Source organism: Oryza brachyantha, chromosome 3 (assembly GCF_000231095.2).
Source record: "Oryza brachyantha chromosome 3, ObraRS2, whole genome shotgun sequence".
NCBI lineage: Eukaryota > Viridiplantae > Streptophyta > Magnoliopsida > Poales > Poaceae > Oryza > Oryza brachyantha.
The window spans coordinates 7046723-7065985 of NC_023165.2; the positions used below are offsets into that span (position 1 = coordinate 7046723).

At 41.8% G+C, this 19263-nt stretch overlaps 1 protein-coding gene across 1 annotated transcript; it reads right to left on the minus strand.

The window, feature by feature from the left end:
• Window positions 1-836: 836 nt before the first annotated feature.
• Window positions 837-6673, minus strand: LOC102714161 (phosphoenolpyruvate carboxykinase (ATP)). Its single transcript, XM_006649702.3, has 13 exons — window positions 6609-6673; window positions 6198-6453; window positions 4077-4285; window positions 3824-3977; window positions 3638-3722; window positions 3441-3541; window positions 2859-3157; window positions 2440-2613; window positions 2297-2362; window positions 2028-2206; window positions 1756-1925; window positions 1476-1644; window positions 837-1365 (listed from the first exon to the last, which is right to left on the minus strand). Exons 2-13 carry the CDS (start codon window positions 6431-6433, stop codon window positions 1222-1224), a joined length of 1986 nt encoding a protein of 661 aa, XP_006649765.2. The 5' UTR covers window positions 6434-6453; window positions 6609-6673; the 3' UTR covers window positions 837-1221.
• Between the last annotated feature and the right edge of the window lie 12590 nt (window positions 6674-19263).

The following is a 19263-nucleotide window of genomic DNA, read 5'->3' on the forward strand; positions in this document are numbered from 1 at the left end:
TTTAAAAAATTATATAATTGCTAATTCGTTTATTATGATTTGATTTATTACTAAATATTCTTTAAACATAACTTATAATTTTGTATACTTGCACAAAAATTAGAGTATGATGAACGATCAAACATATATCTAAAAGTCGATGACATCGAATAAAAAAATGGAGTAGTAAGTTATGTCACCAAAACTCCTGCAATCTGAATATAGAAAATGGACAAAGGTAATTTTATTTCCTGAAGTTGAAACTCAAATTTGATGCTGCAGTATAAAGCATGCTTGTTGGTGTTGAGCGCCACAACGTATTCCACGTCTCCTGCATTTCTTTGAAAAACAGCCCCTTATCATCACTCTTTTTATGCCTGAATAATTTCAATCCAAACAAAAATGTCAGGAAGAAGCCATGTTAGTTTGCCTCTCGTGCACGCTCCGGCACTTTGTTGAAAAGGTTACCCACTGGTTTAATCAACATTATCGCTGACCTTTCGACAGCGAACTGGCGAGGCAAATATTGCACTAATCCGTGGCGTTGCCATGAATTTTTTCTTCAAGAATGGCGTCGACATGAAAAGGAAAGCCCCCTTGTCAAACGGACGTCGTACCAGAGCTGTACAAGTGTACGGTGGGTGAACAAGATTCTCGTTTATTTTCTCCCGGGAGAGAGGTTCAAAAGTCATACTGTAGTTCTCACAAACATTTCTTGCAAATTTTCTAAGTGGTTTATTTAATGCTCACACGATCAATTTCACTAGGACCTTTCCATCCGGTTTGACAATCCTCATCGTGAGTTCTATATCCATTATATATAGAACTATAACACACAAACAAAAAACATATCTGAAAAACGATCTCAGGCAGAATGGAGGTGTTTGATGGTGTGGTAACAACCTGGCCATTTGATTAAATCAAGATGCTTTCAAATTCCAGTTCAGAAAGTAGAAATGGGTACAGGGGATTAGGGGAAGTTGCAATGGAGCATAAACTAGAAATGGGTACAGGGGAAGTTGCAATGGAGAATGGTGCATACATATACCATCAAGCGGGACAAACTGACAACCTAGCAAACACGCACTTATAGGAAGCTAACTAAACTCTACCAGTAGCTGCACATCGATCCAACATTTTCGTCATCATCATTGGCGAACATGGGCATAGATCACTTCTTTATTGTAACCAAACTGACTCTCTTCAGCGCGTTGTTTATCTGCATTTTATTTTTTCAGTTACTCAAAAGTTTGGTCCAGCTGCGAGGATCTCATCTGTCAGACTGCTGTCTCCACCGATCTTGTAGTTGGCGAACACCTCGAAGTTCTTCTTGAACAGGCCAGCCAGCTTCAGGAGCGTCTCCTTGTACGCGTCCTTCTCCGACCACTGCGCGGAGGTCACATTTCCGACGAACAATAGTTCAGTCGCGGCATTTTTTTTTGACATATATATAGAAGAAACGGCATGAAATTGATGCGTGATGCTGTGGAGCTTACGGTGTTGATTGGGTCCAGGATTTCAGACGGCACGCCGTTGATTTCAGTGGGGATCTCCAGGCCAAACACCTCCGTCTTCTTGTAGTTGGCGGTGAGGAGCTCACCGGAGTGGATGGCGTCGATGATCTTCCTAGTGTACGGCAGCTTGATCCGCTTGCCAACTCCGTACCTGAACAGTGACAGTAACATCCCAAAATTCAGTGTTATTTAGTCCATGCTTGCAATGGCACTGTGAAATGTGCAACGGCGTGGACACTGCCACGGTGGACAGCAACAGTACCTTCCACCGGACCAACCGGTGTTGACGAGCCACCCTGTGGCGCCGTACTTCTGCATCTTCTCGGCGAGCATGGCGGCGTACTTGGTCGGGTGTAGCATGATGAACGCTGCACCGAAGCACGCGGAGAACGTAGCCTGCGGTTCCTTGATGCCATCCTCCGTGCCGGCAACCTGTTGAAATGACAAGATTCAGGCTAAATTCCCTTTCTGAGCAAGGTGATAAACAAGGTGAGACATGTGACACTGTTTCTGATAAAAAAAACAAAATGTTACCAGAGCAGTGTAGCCACTGATGAAGTGGTACATGGTCTGTGCGAGGTTCAGCTTGCTGACGGGTGGGAGGACGCCGAACGCGTCGCATGCAAGGAGAATGACGTTCTTTGGGTGTGGCCCGACGCACGGTATCTTCGCGTTGGGGATGTACTCGATAGGGTAGGCAGCCCGGGTGTTCTCTGAAAAAGTTCAGAGTTGTGACATTTCCAAACTTCGTTTGCTAAACTTTTGCGACTGAAATAGGATTTTGCGGTTTCGAGATAACTTACCAGTGACAGATTTGTCGGTGTAATCAACTTCACGGGTGTGCTCATCAAAGACAACATTCTCCAGCACTGCAGAAAGCCAAACATTTTCGATCAGAAACTAAAACGATCGGCTAAATCAATGAACTGAAGGTTCAGGCAATTACCGGTCCCGAACTTGATGGCGTTCCAAATATCAGGCTCTTTCTCCCGTGACAGGTCTATGCACTTGGCATAGCACCCACCCTCGATGTTGGACACGCCACTGTCACTCCAGCAGTGCTCATCGTCCCCGATCAGCAGCCTGTTGTGGTCAGTTGACAGCGTAGTCTTTCCAGTACCTGCCGATATAAAAAAAACCCCACAAAATCAGCAAAAAAAAAAAAGACAGTAAACAACAAGGGCACTAACAGCACAGAAAAAAAACAAACATCATGCACACAGCAGCAAAAGAAGAAAAAAAAATATCTCAAAACAGACTTAATTCAGTTATATGGTGAACAAGGGGGAGAAGGCGTCAGATGCGACTGGGCAGGTGACGGCAACCACGGACGGGGTGGCGTTACTCCGTGGAGAACCATCTTACCTGACAGTCCAAAGAAGAGGGCGACGTCGCCCTGCTTGCCCATGTTGCAGCCGGAGTGCAAGGAGAGGATCCCCCTCCTGGGCATCAGGTAGTGCATCACCCCGAACAGCCCCTTCTTCATCTCCCCGGCGTACTGCGTGCCGAGGATCACCATCTCCCTCCTAGCGAGGTTGATGTCTACGCTCGTCGACGACGTCATGTAGTGCGTGTACCGGTTGCAGGGGAACTGCCCGGCGTTGTATATGGTGAAGTCCGGCGTCCCGAACTCCTCCAGCTCCTCCTCCGTCGGCCGGATGCACCTGCGAGCGAGCCGATCCGCCCCAACATCCATCCGGTTAACTTTACTACACCTTCTACTTTTGCGTCGCTGATGTGATCCCCCCATGTCTTGGTAGGCATGCAATAGGATTCCAGCACGTATACAGCACGCAAAACACAGCCACATCATTCATAATATTCATTCATGTTACTGTGTTCGTGATAGAGCAGGGGCAACGTCGAGGTGAACTTATCTGGTGGTGGCCACACGAACGAGCAACCTACGGGTTAATTGCAAAGGCAGTGGTGACGGCTTTCACTTACATGTTGTGCATGAAGAGCGAGTGGTACGCTCTGGCTGAGATGATACGGACTTTGATCCGGTTCTCCGAGTCCCAGTTCAGGAACTGGTCGTTCACAAACACCTACAGGACATACCGAATAAAATATAGTTATCAACTGTTGATGTGAAAAAAATAATAACAGACACGAACCACTGAATTTTCAGAGGGTGGTATCACCTTGTCAAGAGAGTTGAGGTAGTCGACGGCCCTCTCCCTGTTTGTGAGGAAGGTGTGCTCGTCCATCTCGATGTTCGGCGAGCCCCTGAAGTGGGAGAGACGCGCAAAACAAAGTGTTCGTTCAGTCAGCTGCAAACCACCAAAGCAGATGCAGAGGTTGAGGTGCACAGGGGGGAGTGAACTCACTTGCCCCACCAAAGCTCCTGCGCGGCGGCCTCATCCTTGACGACGCGCTTGTCCCTCGGCGACCGGCCGGTCTTGGCGCCGGACAGCGTCGCCAGCGCGCCGGTGGACGTGATGAACGACCCCTTCTCGTACTTGATCGCCTGCTCGTACAACTCTGCTCGACCACCACCACCACCAGAGCTCGTCAGTGCACATGTCTGGATTGTTAATCTCTTGAACAAAATTGCAGGCGGTTTCGCGTCGGTTCACGTACCAGCAGGCGAGAGGTTGTAGAGCACATGGGTGAACTTGAGGGAGCTGTCGCTGACGCTGATGGTGGGGGCGACATGTGGGTGGTGGTGGTGGTGCCGGTGCTGGTGGTGCGGCGACGGCGCGCCCTTCGCGGCGGCCTCCCCCTTCCTCGCCGGATCTCCCTTGACGACCTTCGGCCCGGTCTCACGCGTCAGCGACGCCAACGACGCGCTGCATCCATCGTCGTCATCAGTGACGAACCACATACTAATTATCTAATTTTTATACTTATATACTAATTAATATGATATAATTTAGTAAGTATTGGATAATTTATATGAGGTCTGAGGACCCAGGAGAGTGGACATATGTTCGCCCCTGATTGTCATCATGACAGGGATAGCTCCATCAGTTATTTAGACAGGTAAGTTAACTTACCTAGCGCGAAAAACGGAATAATAGATTAATATGATTAATTAATTATTAATTATAAAAAATATAAAATAGATTAATATGATCTTTTAAAACAACTTTCCTATAGAAAATTTTTGTAAAAAAAAAATACCGTTTAGTAATTCAGGAGATGCGCGCGGAAAACAAGAGAGCTAAGTTAACTTAGCTATGTCGACGAACACGACCTTAGTAGTTTAGCAAGTCAATGATAATTAATTAAAAGTCGAAAAATTCAGCACTTGCTCGGTTGCTTGCTACTCTTGCAAAACTTACTCCTAAGAAGTACACCCTCCGTCAAAAAAACCAATTCTTCGGTTTTCATGTTCAACGTTTAACCATCTGTTTTATTTAAAATTTTTTAGGAAATTAGAAGAAAATTAGTCACACGTAAAGTACTATTCATGATTTATCATCTAATAAAAAAATATCAATCGAAAAAAATTTGAATAAGACGAAGAGTTAAAAATTATAGATAAAAAATAAAAAATTGGTTTGTTTTAGGACGGTAGGAGTAAGACCAATTCATCGTGTACTACGCGGCTAGCTAATCCGAATAGAATAGTGTGTCCAGCAGCTTGTGTAGAACGATACGAGGTTTCCTCTAATATATGGGCGGAAATCCAGCCGCATGTCGCTGTCGCCGCCGCGGCAGGCTGACGAGGAGGTTATCCGGCATCCCGCGAGGCCACCTTGCCGCCCCCCAAATCGCCCTTGCGTCCGTTACGTGCGTGACACCGCATCGAAGGCGGGTGCATCGTATCCCCCAAGCCCTATCGCGATAGATACATATCGGGATCATATTTTCACCTTTTAAATAAAAAACAAAAATCATATTTATAAATAAAAAAATAATTTATAAAAACATTATATGTGTATTTGTAGCTATCTACAAATAAAAATAAACTATGATAAAAAAACTCTAAAATTAAAAAATGTAAACCAACAACGGCCATGTCTTGTCTCTAGTGCACAAATCGAATTCTGTCACGACAAGGTTCCCCCACAACAAAGTGACGGCAAAACGGCGTTGGGATTTGTGGATTCGGTGCGAGGGGAATGGGACCTGTGCGGTGCGAGCAAGCGGGTGGGTATTTCGGACAGTTTTGTGATACGGTGCACTGGGGGAGGTCACGTGAAAGGCTGCGGGCAGAGAGGGGCGTGGTGCATGGGACGGTGCAGACACCTTGTGATGATGGTCCTTTCTGCTGGAAAATGACCTGGGATTGTAATCCGGCACTACCTTTATATCCCTGCTTTTTGTGCGGATTAGCCGGTTGGCCCACGGTAATCGTCATCCCAACACTTACTCCCCCGTGAATTATTTTTGTTTTAGGTTTATGCGTTTCATTTATGCACTAAACTTTATGTACCTGTTACGAATTTAGGTTGCTGGATATGGTTGATATGCCCGTTCACCAATGTCCACGTGGCAGTCAAGAGCACAACTACCTTGATGGTTCATCCTTCGTTCTCTTCCATGGGAGTAAAATATCCAGCAACAACGTTGGGATTGTTCGACTCCTCCCATCGATTTTCCATTTTCATGTGCCGTTCCCATGTTAATTTTCTTAGCGAATGCATTGGCCAGTTGCCAATACCAATACCAATACCAATTTCGATTTCAAGTTAAGGGGAAAAAAAAGGCAAGCGGATTAATAAAAGAGCAAGAGATCAAGCGAGGCTTCTTCACCTGATGGACTGGAGCTGCTGCCTGTGCCGCTCCTCCTCGGAGAGCGCCGCCGCGAAAGGGGAGGTGGCGCCGTCCTTGATGGGCGTGGTGGGCGCCGACCGCTTCCGCTGCAGCGAGTGGAGCTCGTCGATCGTCTGCGCCCTCACCGGCGGCGCGCTGTCGTCGTGGCATATCCCGTTCTCGTGCTTCTTCTTCCCGTGCGTCTCGATCCGCGCCAGCCCGTTCGGCGTCGCCATGGCCTCCGGTCGCGCGAAGCCTGCAGTTTTTGCCCACAAAAAAAAAAAAAAGATCATGTTAGCAAAACACCAGCACAACGGCACGGCACTACGACCCCGATTCTGCCATTGATGCTTGCAGCATCCGAATGCCGGCCGGGTGCAAAACGACCGCGAAAGAAGAGATGATACGTACGAGCTAAGTAGTCGAGGAAGAGAGCAACGTGAGAAGCGTACAAGATGACAGGAATGGATAGGTGTGAGGGGTGGTGCATCGGTTGGAGTCCGGGGTGCGCTTTTATAAGGGCGACGAGTAACCACGGTTAGGTGTTCTAACCTGACCACGATGCCACATCGTTGATCAGGGTTGGGCAAGAGACTTCACTGCCCCGGGGGAGCTTTGTGGTTAAAAGACAGAGCAGGAGTTCGTTGCACGGATAAATGAATTCAGACGGTGGTTAACTGGGACCTGGCTGGATTAGCACACGCTTTCCCGTTTTGTATAGATGGTTATTGCAAAATTAAAGTTTACGGAAGTAATTATCCATCTACATATATTCCACATATATTTGCTTTTCCTTTGAAATCAAACAGAATTAAATTACGGTAAGAATATCCCTTCATTATTTATTTGTCGCCTTGTCAGCCGTAGCAAAATTTGAATTTTGAAATTTTTTAGAGTTAATTCTAGTTTTTCCCCTTTGTAATCCATTTTTTAGGCTTGGCTTTTAAAAGCATATGACACGAGATAAAATAAATGACAATAGTACGTGAAAGAGGTATTAGTATTATAATATACCACACTAAGTAATTTACAAATTGGGTTATCGGGCATACCGCATACTTATCATCTGCACTGACAACTATCCAGCTAGATCATTTGTGTACGATTGTATTATTCCTTGGTGGTCTCCATTATCATTCTAAGATAATTTGACCATCCTGGGTCGGCGCAGGTCGGTCATCCCCTGTGGCCCTGTTCATCTATCTAGCTTTTGTTATCATCCAACCTGAAGATAACCCAACAAAAAAGGGTGTGCACAACTGTTCAAGCTCAACATGTCATCTAAAATAATAAGACCAGATCGATTAGCAGTGTTGACATTTGATCGAGTCCCAACTCCCAGTTAGTCAATGCAGACGTGTGCATTACATGGATTTGGATAGGGACGACAACCTCCTGCTCCTTCTCAAGTTAAAACACCCTTTTCTACATTTTTTTGTGATTGATTATTACTAGTCTACCAGCTCAAATAAAAAGTACTACAAGTAGTCTTCGAATATTTAGGACTATCAGTAGTGCTGGTCTATGGTCTAAAAGCAACGAACTTGCTGTGCATATTTCAACTCAAGTAACTCAATATACTTCACAAGTTTATTATTATTATTTTTGAAAGGTCACCGGGGGGAGAGTTTCCCCACCTGAATGCTTTCATAGCAGCACAAGCTGAGAAGAGAAGTTTTTTACAGAAAGACGGTTCAGACAAGTTTATTAATTGATAGGCGTTAATTTCTTGGCATATTCATGTTCCCTCCAACTTTGCTGCATCTATCGTTTTCATTATCGCTCTCCAAGTTACTACTGGCCGTAACCCAGCTATGAGATTTCTCGAGATTTAGGTGAACGAAGGGGATATTGCCGGGAAGAAGAGGTAGTAATTAACTACACCTAATCCATTCACGCGAGGATGCATGTAACCAAGTTTGGTTCCGTGAACCCAACTAACATAGTGGATCAAATACAAGGAAATCGAGAAGGTATATATTTAATTTTCCAATATTTCTTGTACACATTTTGCACTCAGAAGCGAAATGGAATTGTGAAAAGCATGGTGACTTTTCATGTGATTTTTTTCTTCCGTCCCATTATGGAAGAGTCGTGACTACTGTTTATTTTTAAGTATGCATCCAATGTTATAGGAAGTGACAAGAGGAGCTTTGATGCGTGTGCTACATCTCTCCGTAAAGCATTTTGACTCGTTTTATTCTTGATTACCTTCTGCCGGTATGTATGCATGGGCTTGTCTTTGCTGTTCACGTGCAGATACTTCTATTTCATTAAAAAAAAAAAGAGGAAGTCAATTGCCACCGCGTAGTACTGTCGTGCTATTTGCATTTTTGAAACGTATCCTACGCTAATCCTGGTCATACTCCATTACTACTCAATCCTCATCTGCATGGCATTGGCCAAGCTATCCTGGAATTTTCATTGTATGTAGACGTGTTCCCTAGCTGGATGCCCTCGCTGAGAGGATGCTTCGACATCCATGGCTTGAACGAGTCTCCAGGACTGCCAACAAGTACAGTAGCACGAGCGCGCTAGCATGCCAAGTAGCAGCAGCGTGGCCTTTGCCCCTTGGTCTTGGGGCAGTAACCGGAGGACGAGATTTCGCCGAAGTTATTGAGCCGACTAACGACTGCACGAGCGCACATGTCTTTGATCATTCATCTCTCAGTTAATTAGTCAATCAAAATAATCGATCGCCGCCTACCACCAAAATACTACCAAACTATAATTTGCGAGCTTTTATTTTATAGATTTTGAAAAGATAACTTAGGCCATGTTGAGTTTCCAAAAATTTTTGGGGAGGAATACACGCCAACGTGTACGGTTATATATTTAAAGTATTAAACGTAGTCTAATTACAAAACAAATTTTAGATTCCGCCTAGAAACTGCGAGACGAATCTTTTAAGTCTAATTGATCTATCATCAGCACATGTTGGTTACTATAACACTTATGTCTAATCATGTACTAATTAGACTCAAAAGATTCGTCTCGCGATTTTCCTCATAACTGTGTAATAGTTTTAGTGTTCATGTATATTTAATACTTTATTTAGGTGTCTAAAGATTCGATATGGTATTTTTAGGAACTAAACAAGGCCTTAAGTTACCATAATTTTCTACATAAAAATTTAGTATGTTGAGATATATGGTGCATTAAGGTATCGGAAATTTGTATTAAAATTTAATAGTACTTCTATGGCTGTGTTTGCCTCCTCTTTTCGCCTCCTTTTTTAATCTCATATTCTCATGTTTTTTACGCATAGGCTTTCCGAACTGCTAAATGTTCTTTTTAAAAAAAACTATAGAAAATTGCTTTAAAAATATATTAATATATTATACATTTTTATAATTAATAATTAATTAATCATGTACTAATTTATTATTTTGTTTTGCGCTGTATAACTAACCCTTCCATGAAACAAACGCGACCTAGGTGATTTTCGAGAATGGTAAAAAGGTCCATGATTTGCCTGGAGATGTACTACATCACAGTGTGCACCGCTAGACTGAAAGGAAACGTATTATACCTGCTGAGCTTGGACGCCGGAGCACGGAACGCGATCGAAAGAAGGCGTCATGGACGAGTTATACGAGCAGGGGGGTGACGACTCGCACCCATACCATGAGATCGGTGCACGCACGCGTCGGTGACAGGCGCCGCGCGGCAGTGGGAAACTGGGAAAGGGAGCCAGGGGCCAAGCGTCGACAGGGTCGCGCCACACGCCCGCGCTCGCGCGGGGGAGGGGTTACTATACGTGGAAAAAAATTGCATGCACCCTCGCGCACGCAGCGGTCAGTGCGACGCTCGCAGCTCATTCATTTATTCTCCATCGGGTTAGATCACGCGCTACATGCGCAGCCGAGCCGCTCGCATGAGCGTATTTTGTTCAGATTTTTCTACCACCTCTGTACATATCAATTATCAATTAAATATGTACTGCAATAAAAAATTATCATATATTTTATCAAGTTGTTACTTATATTTTTTACTTCATTACATACTTCATTCTCTAGTGACGCAACTTGTGTTAATTGTTGTTTATCTTCTCCACGATCGCCACCAACGACATCAATTTCTAGTAAACATGAATCCTCCAATGGAGCAGATGATACAATCTCTTCAACGTCTCGAACACTAGTCATGGAGGCAGCTGGTTCATCCATGGAAGCAACGGTGATTGGTATACTTGTATTCTCCTGCATAAGAAATTAATCTGTTTGCATGTGATCCACGGAAGCGGCTGAGATTACTGAGATGCCGACGGTGAAGTACCCCGATCACGTCGCCGCCGCCGTGAGGTAGGGCTCGAGGCTCCCACGCCGCCCTTCGAACCAGGAGATGAAACGTCTTGCGTAACGAACCGTCGCTTAGATCGACCCAGATGGAAAATAAGTGGATCGAGCCGGATGAAAAATACGCTCATGCGAGCGGCTTGGCGGCTCGGCTGCGCTTGCAGCGCGTGATCTAGCCCGATGAAAAATACGTGAATGAGCCGCTCGCATGACATCGCCATACGCGTACGATGGAAAATCCACGGCATCGCGCGGAGGGGCGCACGGCCCGCTGCGTGCGCGAGGGGCGCATGCAATTTTTTTCCCTATACGTACGTCGATTCACCTTGTGGCGTTAAGGCATTGATGGTGCACTCAACTTGCCACATAGGGTTTGCAAAAAAAAAAAAAAACACTTGCCACATAGGGATTTAGGGACTGTTTAGTTCCTAAAAATTTTCACCCAGAAACATCACATCAAATATTTAGACATCTAAATAGAGTATTAAACATAGATAAAATAAAAAACTAATTGTACAATTATGTGAAAATTATGAGACGAATCTTTCGAGTCTAATTAGTACGTGATTAGTCATAAGTACTACAGTAATCTACATGCGCTAATGACTGATTAATTATACTAAAAAGATTCGTCTCGCGGTTTACAGGCTAGCCATAAAATTCGTTTTTTCATTCGTGTCCAAAAACACCTTCTAGCATCCGATCAAGTGTCTGATGTGACATGCAAAAATTTTTATTTCACCAACTTAACACCCTCTGGCTGAGGAAAGAGGAGTTGGGAACAGTGGTTTACGTAGGATTCTTGTTTCTTCTGTGGGATCCGAATGGCTTCGAGGTGAAAGTAGAAAGACAAACTTGGCCAAGCGATGGGGCGCGTGTTACCTCACCTCCCCCACCCCATCGAGCAACGAGATGAGCTAGTCGCCACGACGCCATCCCAATCGACCAGTAGCAACTTGTTAGCTGCATGGATCATATACAAGATTTGAGGTTTTCTTGTAGTTTGGAACAAATAAGGACTAAAATAAAAAAAATATTAGGGATCAACATATATAATAATATCATCATAGAAGGCACATATACTAATTTGGACGTGTAATCTGAGTCTACATGACACTTGGGATCACTTCGTGTGACTTACGCTATGAACTTAATCCGCATGGATCGGGCGAACCAAGGCTCGAAACAGTGAAACACATGCACAAATGCCCCTTGTGCTTGATGTACATCATGCATGTCACTGGAGTCTGGAGTAGCTAGACAAGCCAACTGCCCAACATTTGGCTCGTATAGGGCGACGGTTGAACCGAAAATACCACAACCGATAACCTAGGCTGCTCGGTTATGCTTAAAAAACATTCTTGCAATCGAACCAATAAAAAACCAATCAGCCAATGGTTTTTTTAATATGTGAACCATGCGGTATCGTAAGAATCAAACTGGTTTTTAATTTGTCTTAAGTATGACATCATGAATTTATTATGTTACTATATTGGATTTGCTTTTTACTATACTAGTTTATTTATATATATATTCACCAATTTATAATGTTTCTATGTTAAAAATAAAAGAAATCAATATTACCTCCGTTTTATATTGTAAGTCTTTCTAGTATTGACTAAATTCATCAATTGAGAATGTATATAATTTTTATATATGTCTATATTTATTAACATCCATACGAATCTAGACAATGGTAGAAAGTCTTACATTATGAATAGAGGGAATATGATATTAATAAATAAAAACCAATGGTTTGACCAATGATCTCACGATTCAATTGGTGAACGTATGAATCACCGACTAAAGCGGGTTAACCTCTGGTTTTCTTTTTTACTATATATATGCTGCCTCATCGTGTCTAAGGATGGATGTGGGTCGATCCGCGGATAGCTTAAGATCAACAAAATATGAATTAAGTTTTACCATAAAATAAAATTTAGTTTATTTATTTATTTAAATTAAAATCAACCATAAAATACCAGTGGATCGAGCTACGCCCATCCCTTCCCTCCCTAGTCGTGCTGCTGCTATCCTCTCGGCGCCCCGAGCTAGAGACGCTCACATGTCACATCACAGCGCGCGCGCATACCTTATCTCCGCTCCGGCTTTTTTGCGTGGCGCGGCTGCGTGCATCCCCGATCTCTGTGTGAGATGCGGAACTTGGGTAATGGGTACGTTACGTAGCGCGTGCAGAGGCGGGTGTGGCGAGCCATTCTGTTTTTCAGTCCAAGTGTGGGCTCGCCCGGGGGAGGTTCAACCGGCACAATCGCGCGCGCTTGCACGTACGTTAATAAACTCTGCGCGCAACGACTTTTGTACGTACGTGCTGCTTCAGTCCCAGTCCCTCAGTTTGCTTTGCTGGTACGTTTTTTGACGGGCCATAAAAGAGGCAACCTTTTCTGGTGGAGTGCGTTCTAGTGGACTCGGCCATTTCGCGGCCAAATCGGTGATTAGTTTTAAAAAAAGTATAGAGATATTGCTACAAAAGTAATGTGCGGTCTTCATTTTGTTTCCTTCCACGAGGCTCTCTGTCTCAAGGAGAGAGTGTATCATGTAAAGCTAGTGCGGTGTCTTTGGGATGGCAAATTGCAGGCCAATCGTGGCTTCGCGGTTTTCCTGGGAGCATCAATTTTTTTCCCTCTGTGTGTGAAAACTCTGGGAGCGTCTCCGATCTCAGATAGTAACTGTTCAGAATATTTTATGAATAATCACAGAAAGAAGTTTTAATTCTTGAGAGAATAAAAATATTGACATTTTGACCGAGTAAGAGCAGTATAGTAAAAAAGGACCAGACGAGTAAGGACAGCCGCTTGATTAAAGTGCAAAACGGGGGCAAACATATTTTCCTGCAAGAGCGTGTTGGCTACTTGTTTCGAGTCGACTTTTGCAGTGCCGCATCAAGCAGTGGTAAACTGCAGAGACGCCAGGATAGGCCAGCTTTCTTTTGTAGCAGGTCTGGTCCGGTGGTGCCTCCCCCGGGCAGGGCCTTGGGCTGGCACGGTGGCGCCTGGCACTCGCAAGTTCTTCCAGGCCGAATCAATTCGTTCACATTGATCAAAATTCAATGGGCGCAAGGTGCTACTACCTACCACCAGGCACGGGTCAATATCAGGCCTTTATTAGTTCTTAATTTTTTTTTCTCCAAAAACATCATATTAAATTTTTAACACATAAATAAAGCATTAAACATAAATAAATCAAAAAACTAATTGCACAGTTATAGAAGAAATCTTGAAACGAATTTTTTGAGTCTAATTAGCCATGATTAGTCATAAGTGTTACAGTAACCAATATGTGCTAATAACAGATTAATTAGGCTCAAAATATTCGTCTCGCGGTTTCTAGGCTAGCCGTGAAATTCGTTTTTTCATCCGTGTTAAAAACCCCTTCCGATATCCGATTAAATATTTGACGTGATATTTCTCCTAAAAATTCTCACAATCTAAACAGTGAGTGACGAGTCAGTGATCTCGGTGAAAGGTAAAGTACGTGCGCTTGCAGATTCGCAGATGCAGGAGGGCGTAACCGAGTCAGGAGGGATAATAGGCAACGATTCCAGAGGAAAAGAGAGAACAAATAACGCTCATGCTGAGAAAAATGGCTGAAACTTGACACCATTCAAAACTAAAGTAGAGAACATGCACATGGTTTATTTTTCCCGGATTTACCAAAAGCAGGACAGCATACCGTCCGCACTTTGTCTCCGTTACGGTTTAGGTTGAGACGCTGGATTATTTTTTAAAAAAAACAAATGAATGAAAAAGGATTTGGATATGATTATAACGTGCAAAAAAGACAATTGTAAAACAGATAAAAATCGTTTGAATGGATCTAAGAAAAAAACGCATAAATCGGATGGGAGAGATAAACTCAAAGTAATTTGTTCAAAAGGTTGGGGCTTTTGCTAACTTTACTCTAAATCTCTATATGATTGGGGCTTTTAGATTGCTAAGAACATGTTTATACAAGTTTTACTCATAAATTATTTTTTTAATTTTCCGTAAGCCGTTTCACTTATTTTTTTTCCTATAAACCGAAAGATGATCAATATTGTTGGCATATATGTCCAAATTCACCATATACATATAAATCTAGTTAAAACTAGAAGATCTTACGTTACGAAACATAGCTATGTTTTTTTGGGCTCTAATTTTTTTGGCGGATCTGTCACCGGCACATAACACATATTTGTCAACAAGTCTAATCTTATGTTTATAATCCTCTATTTACAATTTACAATCTTATTCTATTTCTGTATTTCTTATTTCTATTTTTATGTTTTTCTCTCTTGTGCTCCAAACGAGTCCTTTGGATCGTTTCACATATCATTCATGATGTTAGGACCGTTTAAGAGCTAGTTTTAGTATTTCCTCTAGGGCAGCGCTCGGTTGGTGGGCGCCCTGGCATGGAAAACGTAGTAATAAATTAGTACATAATTAATTATTTATTAATTATTAAAAAATAAAATAGATTAATATGATTTTTAAAACAACTTTCTTATGGAAAATTTTTTATAAAAATATACCGTTTAATAGTTCGGGAAGCGTACGCGTGAAAAACGAGAGTCTCGTAAGTTACGTTACCACGCCAGCCGAACGAATGAAAATGCAGGAAGCCATGTATGCTAGGTGGTTGGTGATCCGATTGGCAGTGACGGCTTTGGGTCCAAGCCACTGACTAGTTCGATGATGCCGACAGTTGACTTGTTGATCAACCGAAAAAACTAAGGGGTGATTTCCAAATGGCCCATGTTAACGAAAAATAATTTATAATAAAGCTTTTTTATATGTTTTTACTGATTTAAAAGTTAATGTCGAAAAATAGACTACGATAAAACTCTTAAAATCAACTTAAGTTAAAATTTTAAATTTTAGCTTATAAATATAAGGAGAAACGAAAAAATGAGACCGGAAGGCGACGGATGATGCTCGTTAAAATACTGTTATGCAGTTAATTAGCATTGTGGTTGCTCTTGTCCACTCACATCTACTGTGGTATTCTAAGTTGTGATGCCTTTTATTTTTCAGCAAGAGGAGGACTATGAGCATATCTTGTATGTATCTCTTCTTTTACAAGTAACTAATACTCTATCTGTAATTTGATAATTATTGTCGCTTTGAACAATAACACGGTCTTCTAGAGCATATTTCACTATGATTTTCTATCAAAAATAAAAGTAAACAAATAAATAGTATTTTTATCAAAATACTTCTTATGAATTATCTATACATGTTATCATATTATTTTCAAACTAAATATTTTAAAAATTATTAATAATCATTGTTTTAAAAGTTTGAACGTACCCTTGTCTATAATGGCAATTATAAAATTGGAAGGAGTAATAGACTAGAATTATATTTTTAACACAATCTGTCTTGTTCCGCTTAAAACATTAGAATGACCAACGTATCAATAGAGCAACTCGAACACTGGTACCTACGCTGGTTCAAAACTTTGAACAAGCTATAGTCCCTCGTATCCGAAGAGGAAGAGAGGAAAAACGCTCGCTCAAAAGCCGGAAGCTCGCCGGCGTCGCTTAGCAGAGGCGTACTGGGGGAGGTGCAATGCATTACCGCTGCTGACCGACCGTCTCATCTTTCGCTTTTATTTATGTTTATATGTAAAAATTAAATTTTTAATCTTAAATTTAAAGTATTTTAAAGATTTTTTTTATTATAATTTATTTTTATGCCTTGATTTTTAATAGTTAAGAATATATATTCCTTTATCTAATATGTATATATATATATATAATTTTATTCATAGATTATTTTCTATTTATAAATATACGCCAAACAATCACCTGCTTGTTGGTCTGCGTCGAGCCTAACGTAAATGAATATTCTTCGGTTCCCGTCAAATCTACACGATGCCGCCTAATTGCCTAACGCCGAGATACTAAAGCGAGGTTTGCTCTGTATTTATCGCCATTTAGGACAGCGTGAGGTGCTCCAAAATGCTAACGAAAACTGGGCCCTGGATAAGGTCAGGGAACCGTGGGGGCAGTGAGCATCTATCCTTGTAGCATTAGCGTGTCACCGGCCTCAACACGCGCTGTTGTCTTGTTGGTGATGGTTACGTGTGATTAATTCCTCGCTGTTTGGGCTGGAGAAGGCGTTGCCCCGGGGATGCGAGACGGCTAAAACATGGCTCGCCTTCTTCTCCGACAGAACCTCACTGTTTCACACGGCTTCTCACGCAGTCACGCTTGCACTGTTCGCGGTCTCGATCCAGACCGAAATGGCCGGTTAAGCTTTGCCTCCACTATCTCCCGTTCGGCTGTGCCAACTGCTGATACAAATCAACAGTTCAACACCCACCCAACTGTGGTCATCTGCTCTTGAGCATTCGTGCATACCAGATGTATTGAGTTTTGTTGGACAGTAGAACTAGGGTGGGTATTCCGATGTTTCCACCAAGAGCAGTACAATAGCAGGCTATAAGCTGGCTATAAACATATTTTAAAAAGATAAAAGAAAAGAGAGAAAAGAGGTGAGCTACTAATTTATAGTCAGCTGCAACGGACTCTAAGACATAGTGTGTGTATGACATGTGAGACCATGTACTGATGTTTTGTAGGTAACTATTGTATGAATTGGCTTAGATTGACTACAGATGAATTAGACCTAGTAGTTGGCTATACTATTGAACTTGTTGCTCTTAGAGCAAGTTTTATGAATACGATTATTTAGAGTGACATGTTATCTTAAAAATGTTTAAAACTAGGATAAAACACCCCTCTCAATACATAGTTTCATCTATTGTTGTTTTCAAGGTTACATGCAAGACACACGTTATCTAGGTAACTGTGCATATAAAGTTTGCACAAAGTTTCATTTTCATGAAACTCATTTCATCTCTCTCTTTGTTAATACGTTACCACATCATCAAAAATATCTATATGACACCCTATGTATTGTCTATAAAACTCAAACTAAGACTGCCTAAGGCCATGTTCGGTAGCAGGATTAACCTACATGAAAAATATAGTAATATATTAGTATATGATTAATTAATTATAATTATAAAAATTTTAAAAAAATGATTAATTTGATTTTTTAATGCAACTTTGTAATATTTTTTTTAAAAGAGAGAATCGGCTTACTTACTTCGCTGAACGAACACAGCCTATCTCTATCTTGATCTTCGTTTTAAATTTCAATCATCAAAAACTCAAGACTGGTTGTCTTGAGAATTAATGAGGACCGAGCAATTCGGTCCTACTGAAAATCATCAACAATTTCTATATGCAAAGAAATCATTTAAATTTTCAACAGAAAAAAACGTGAGCACACTCAAGTGAAGATTCTTATCGGTTAGATGTCTAGGAGTAGTAGGAACGTGAAAGCGAGAGTTTAACCCTATTAAACATAGTAGATTGGATGTTGTATTTGGATATTTTTCTAATTTGGTCTTTTGGGTTAACCATGAACTAACCAAATCGACCAAACAAAATTTGGTTGTAATTTATTTTGTCATAAAGATACTTTAAACATAAGTATATCCAAATTGACCGAATATCATGGTTTCATCTTTTTCTTCCCACCCATAAGTAGAAGTGTAGAACCATTGTTTTGTAATTTGATGACACAACTTTTGAATTAATGTTTGACCATGTTTTATAAAAAAAATTATATAATCATTAATTATTTTGTTACGATTTATTTTATCATTAAAAATATTTTAAGCATAACTTATATTTTTAAGTATATAAAAATTTAAATATGACGACCAATTAAAGTTAGATTTAAAAGCCAACGGCATTGAATAATAAATATTGTTTTGAATCTACAGAATATTAGTACCTTTTGTTTTGTGCCAACAAACTGTAGTACTTTGGTTCTTTCAACGAGAGAATTTGGCGCCTGCGGAGTGCCGACGAGTCCGGAGTCGTGACGGTCCTGGAGCCCCTCCGCGCCATCATGATCGTCCTGGAGTACAGTACATCCAACCCCAGCCCAATCCATCACGGACCAGCCTCCGAATTCCGAAGATGCATAATAAAGTTTTGACGTCCCTCTCTTATCAGCCCAATATTCCCGCCCTCAACCGCAAAGCTAAATAGTACAAAGCATCCCTTAACTACTAATATCAGTGCAAACCTGGAGTAGTCCCTAGACAATACTGAAAACTGTTTTGCTTGACGTGACATCTGTGTGGTTTGTTTGGCTTAATATCTATTTTTTTTACGATAATGTGCTTTTTGTTTTTGATATTGAAAGCCAAATAAAAAAAATCAACACAAATACATTGGGTCCATATATAAGTAACAAAAAGGATGAAAATATTGTAGAACCTATATGTCAATGGTTCCACTCTCACCATGACTATACTTCACCTCTCCTTCCTCTCTTCATCCCGTCTTCCTCTTTCCACCTCATTTTCTTCGTCCTCTTCTCTCTACCCTAGTAGTGAATAAGATGGGCCAGTTGACACCGTATCCTAAGCGCGTTCGAAGATGCAACCACGGTCCTTCAAGCTTCCTCTACACAACCCATCGACTAAAGTGAGCAACCGAAGGAGGAGCACATCTTATGATGTCCTACTCCATTGGCTAGTCAGCGCTCCATTGCACTGCCTCTTCATCTCCATTGCCCTTGACCTCAACTTTAACCGTTGTCCTCTAGTTCCCATGTAAATTTAGCGAGGACAACCATGATTTTGTCATTGCCTTATCGATAATGAAGTGTCTCTGCCGAGCTCCCTCGACTCGGCTGCCTTGTGTGAACTCCGGTGCCCTAGGCCTTCCCCATGCCACTGACCCA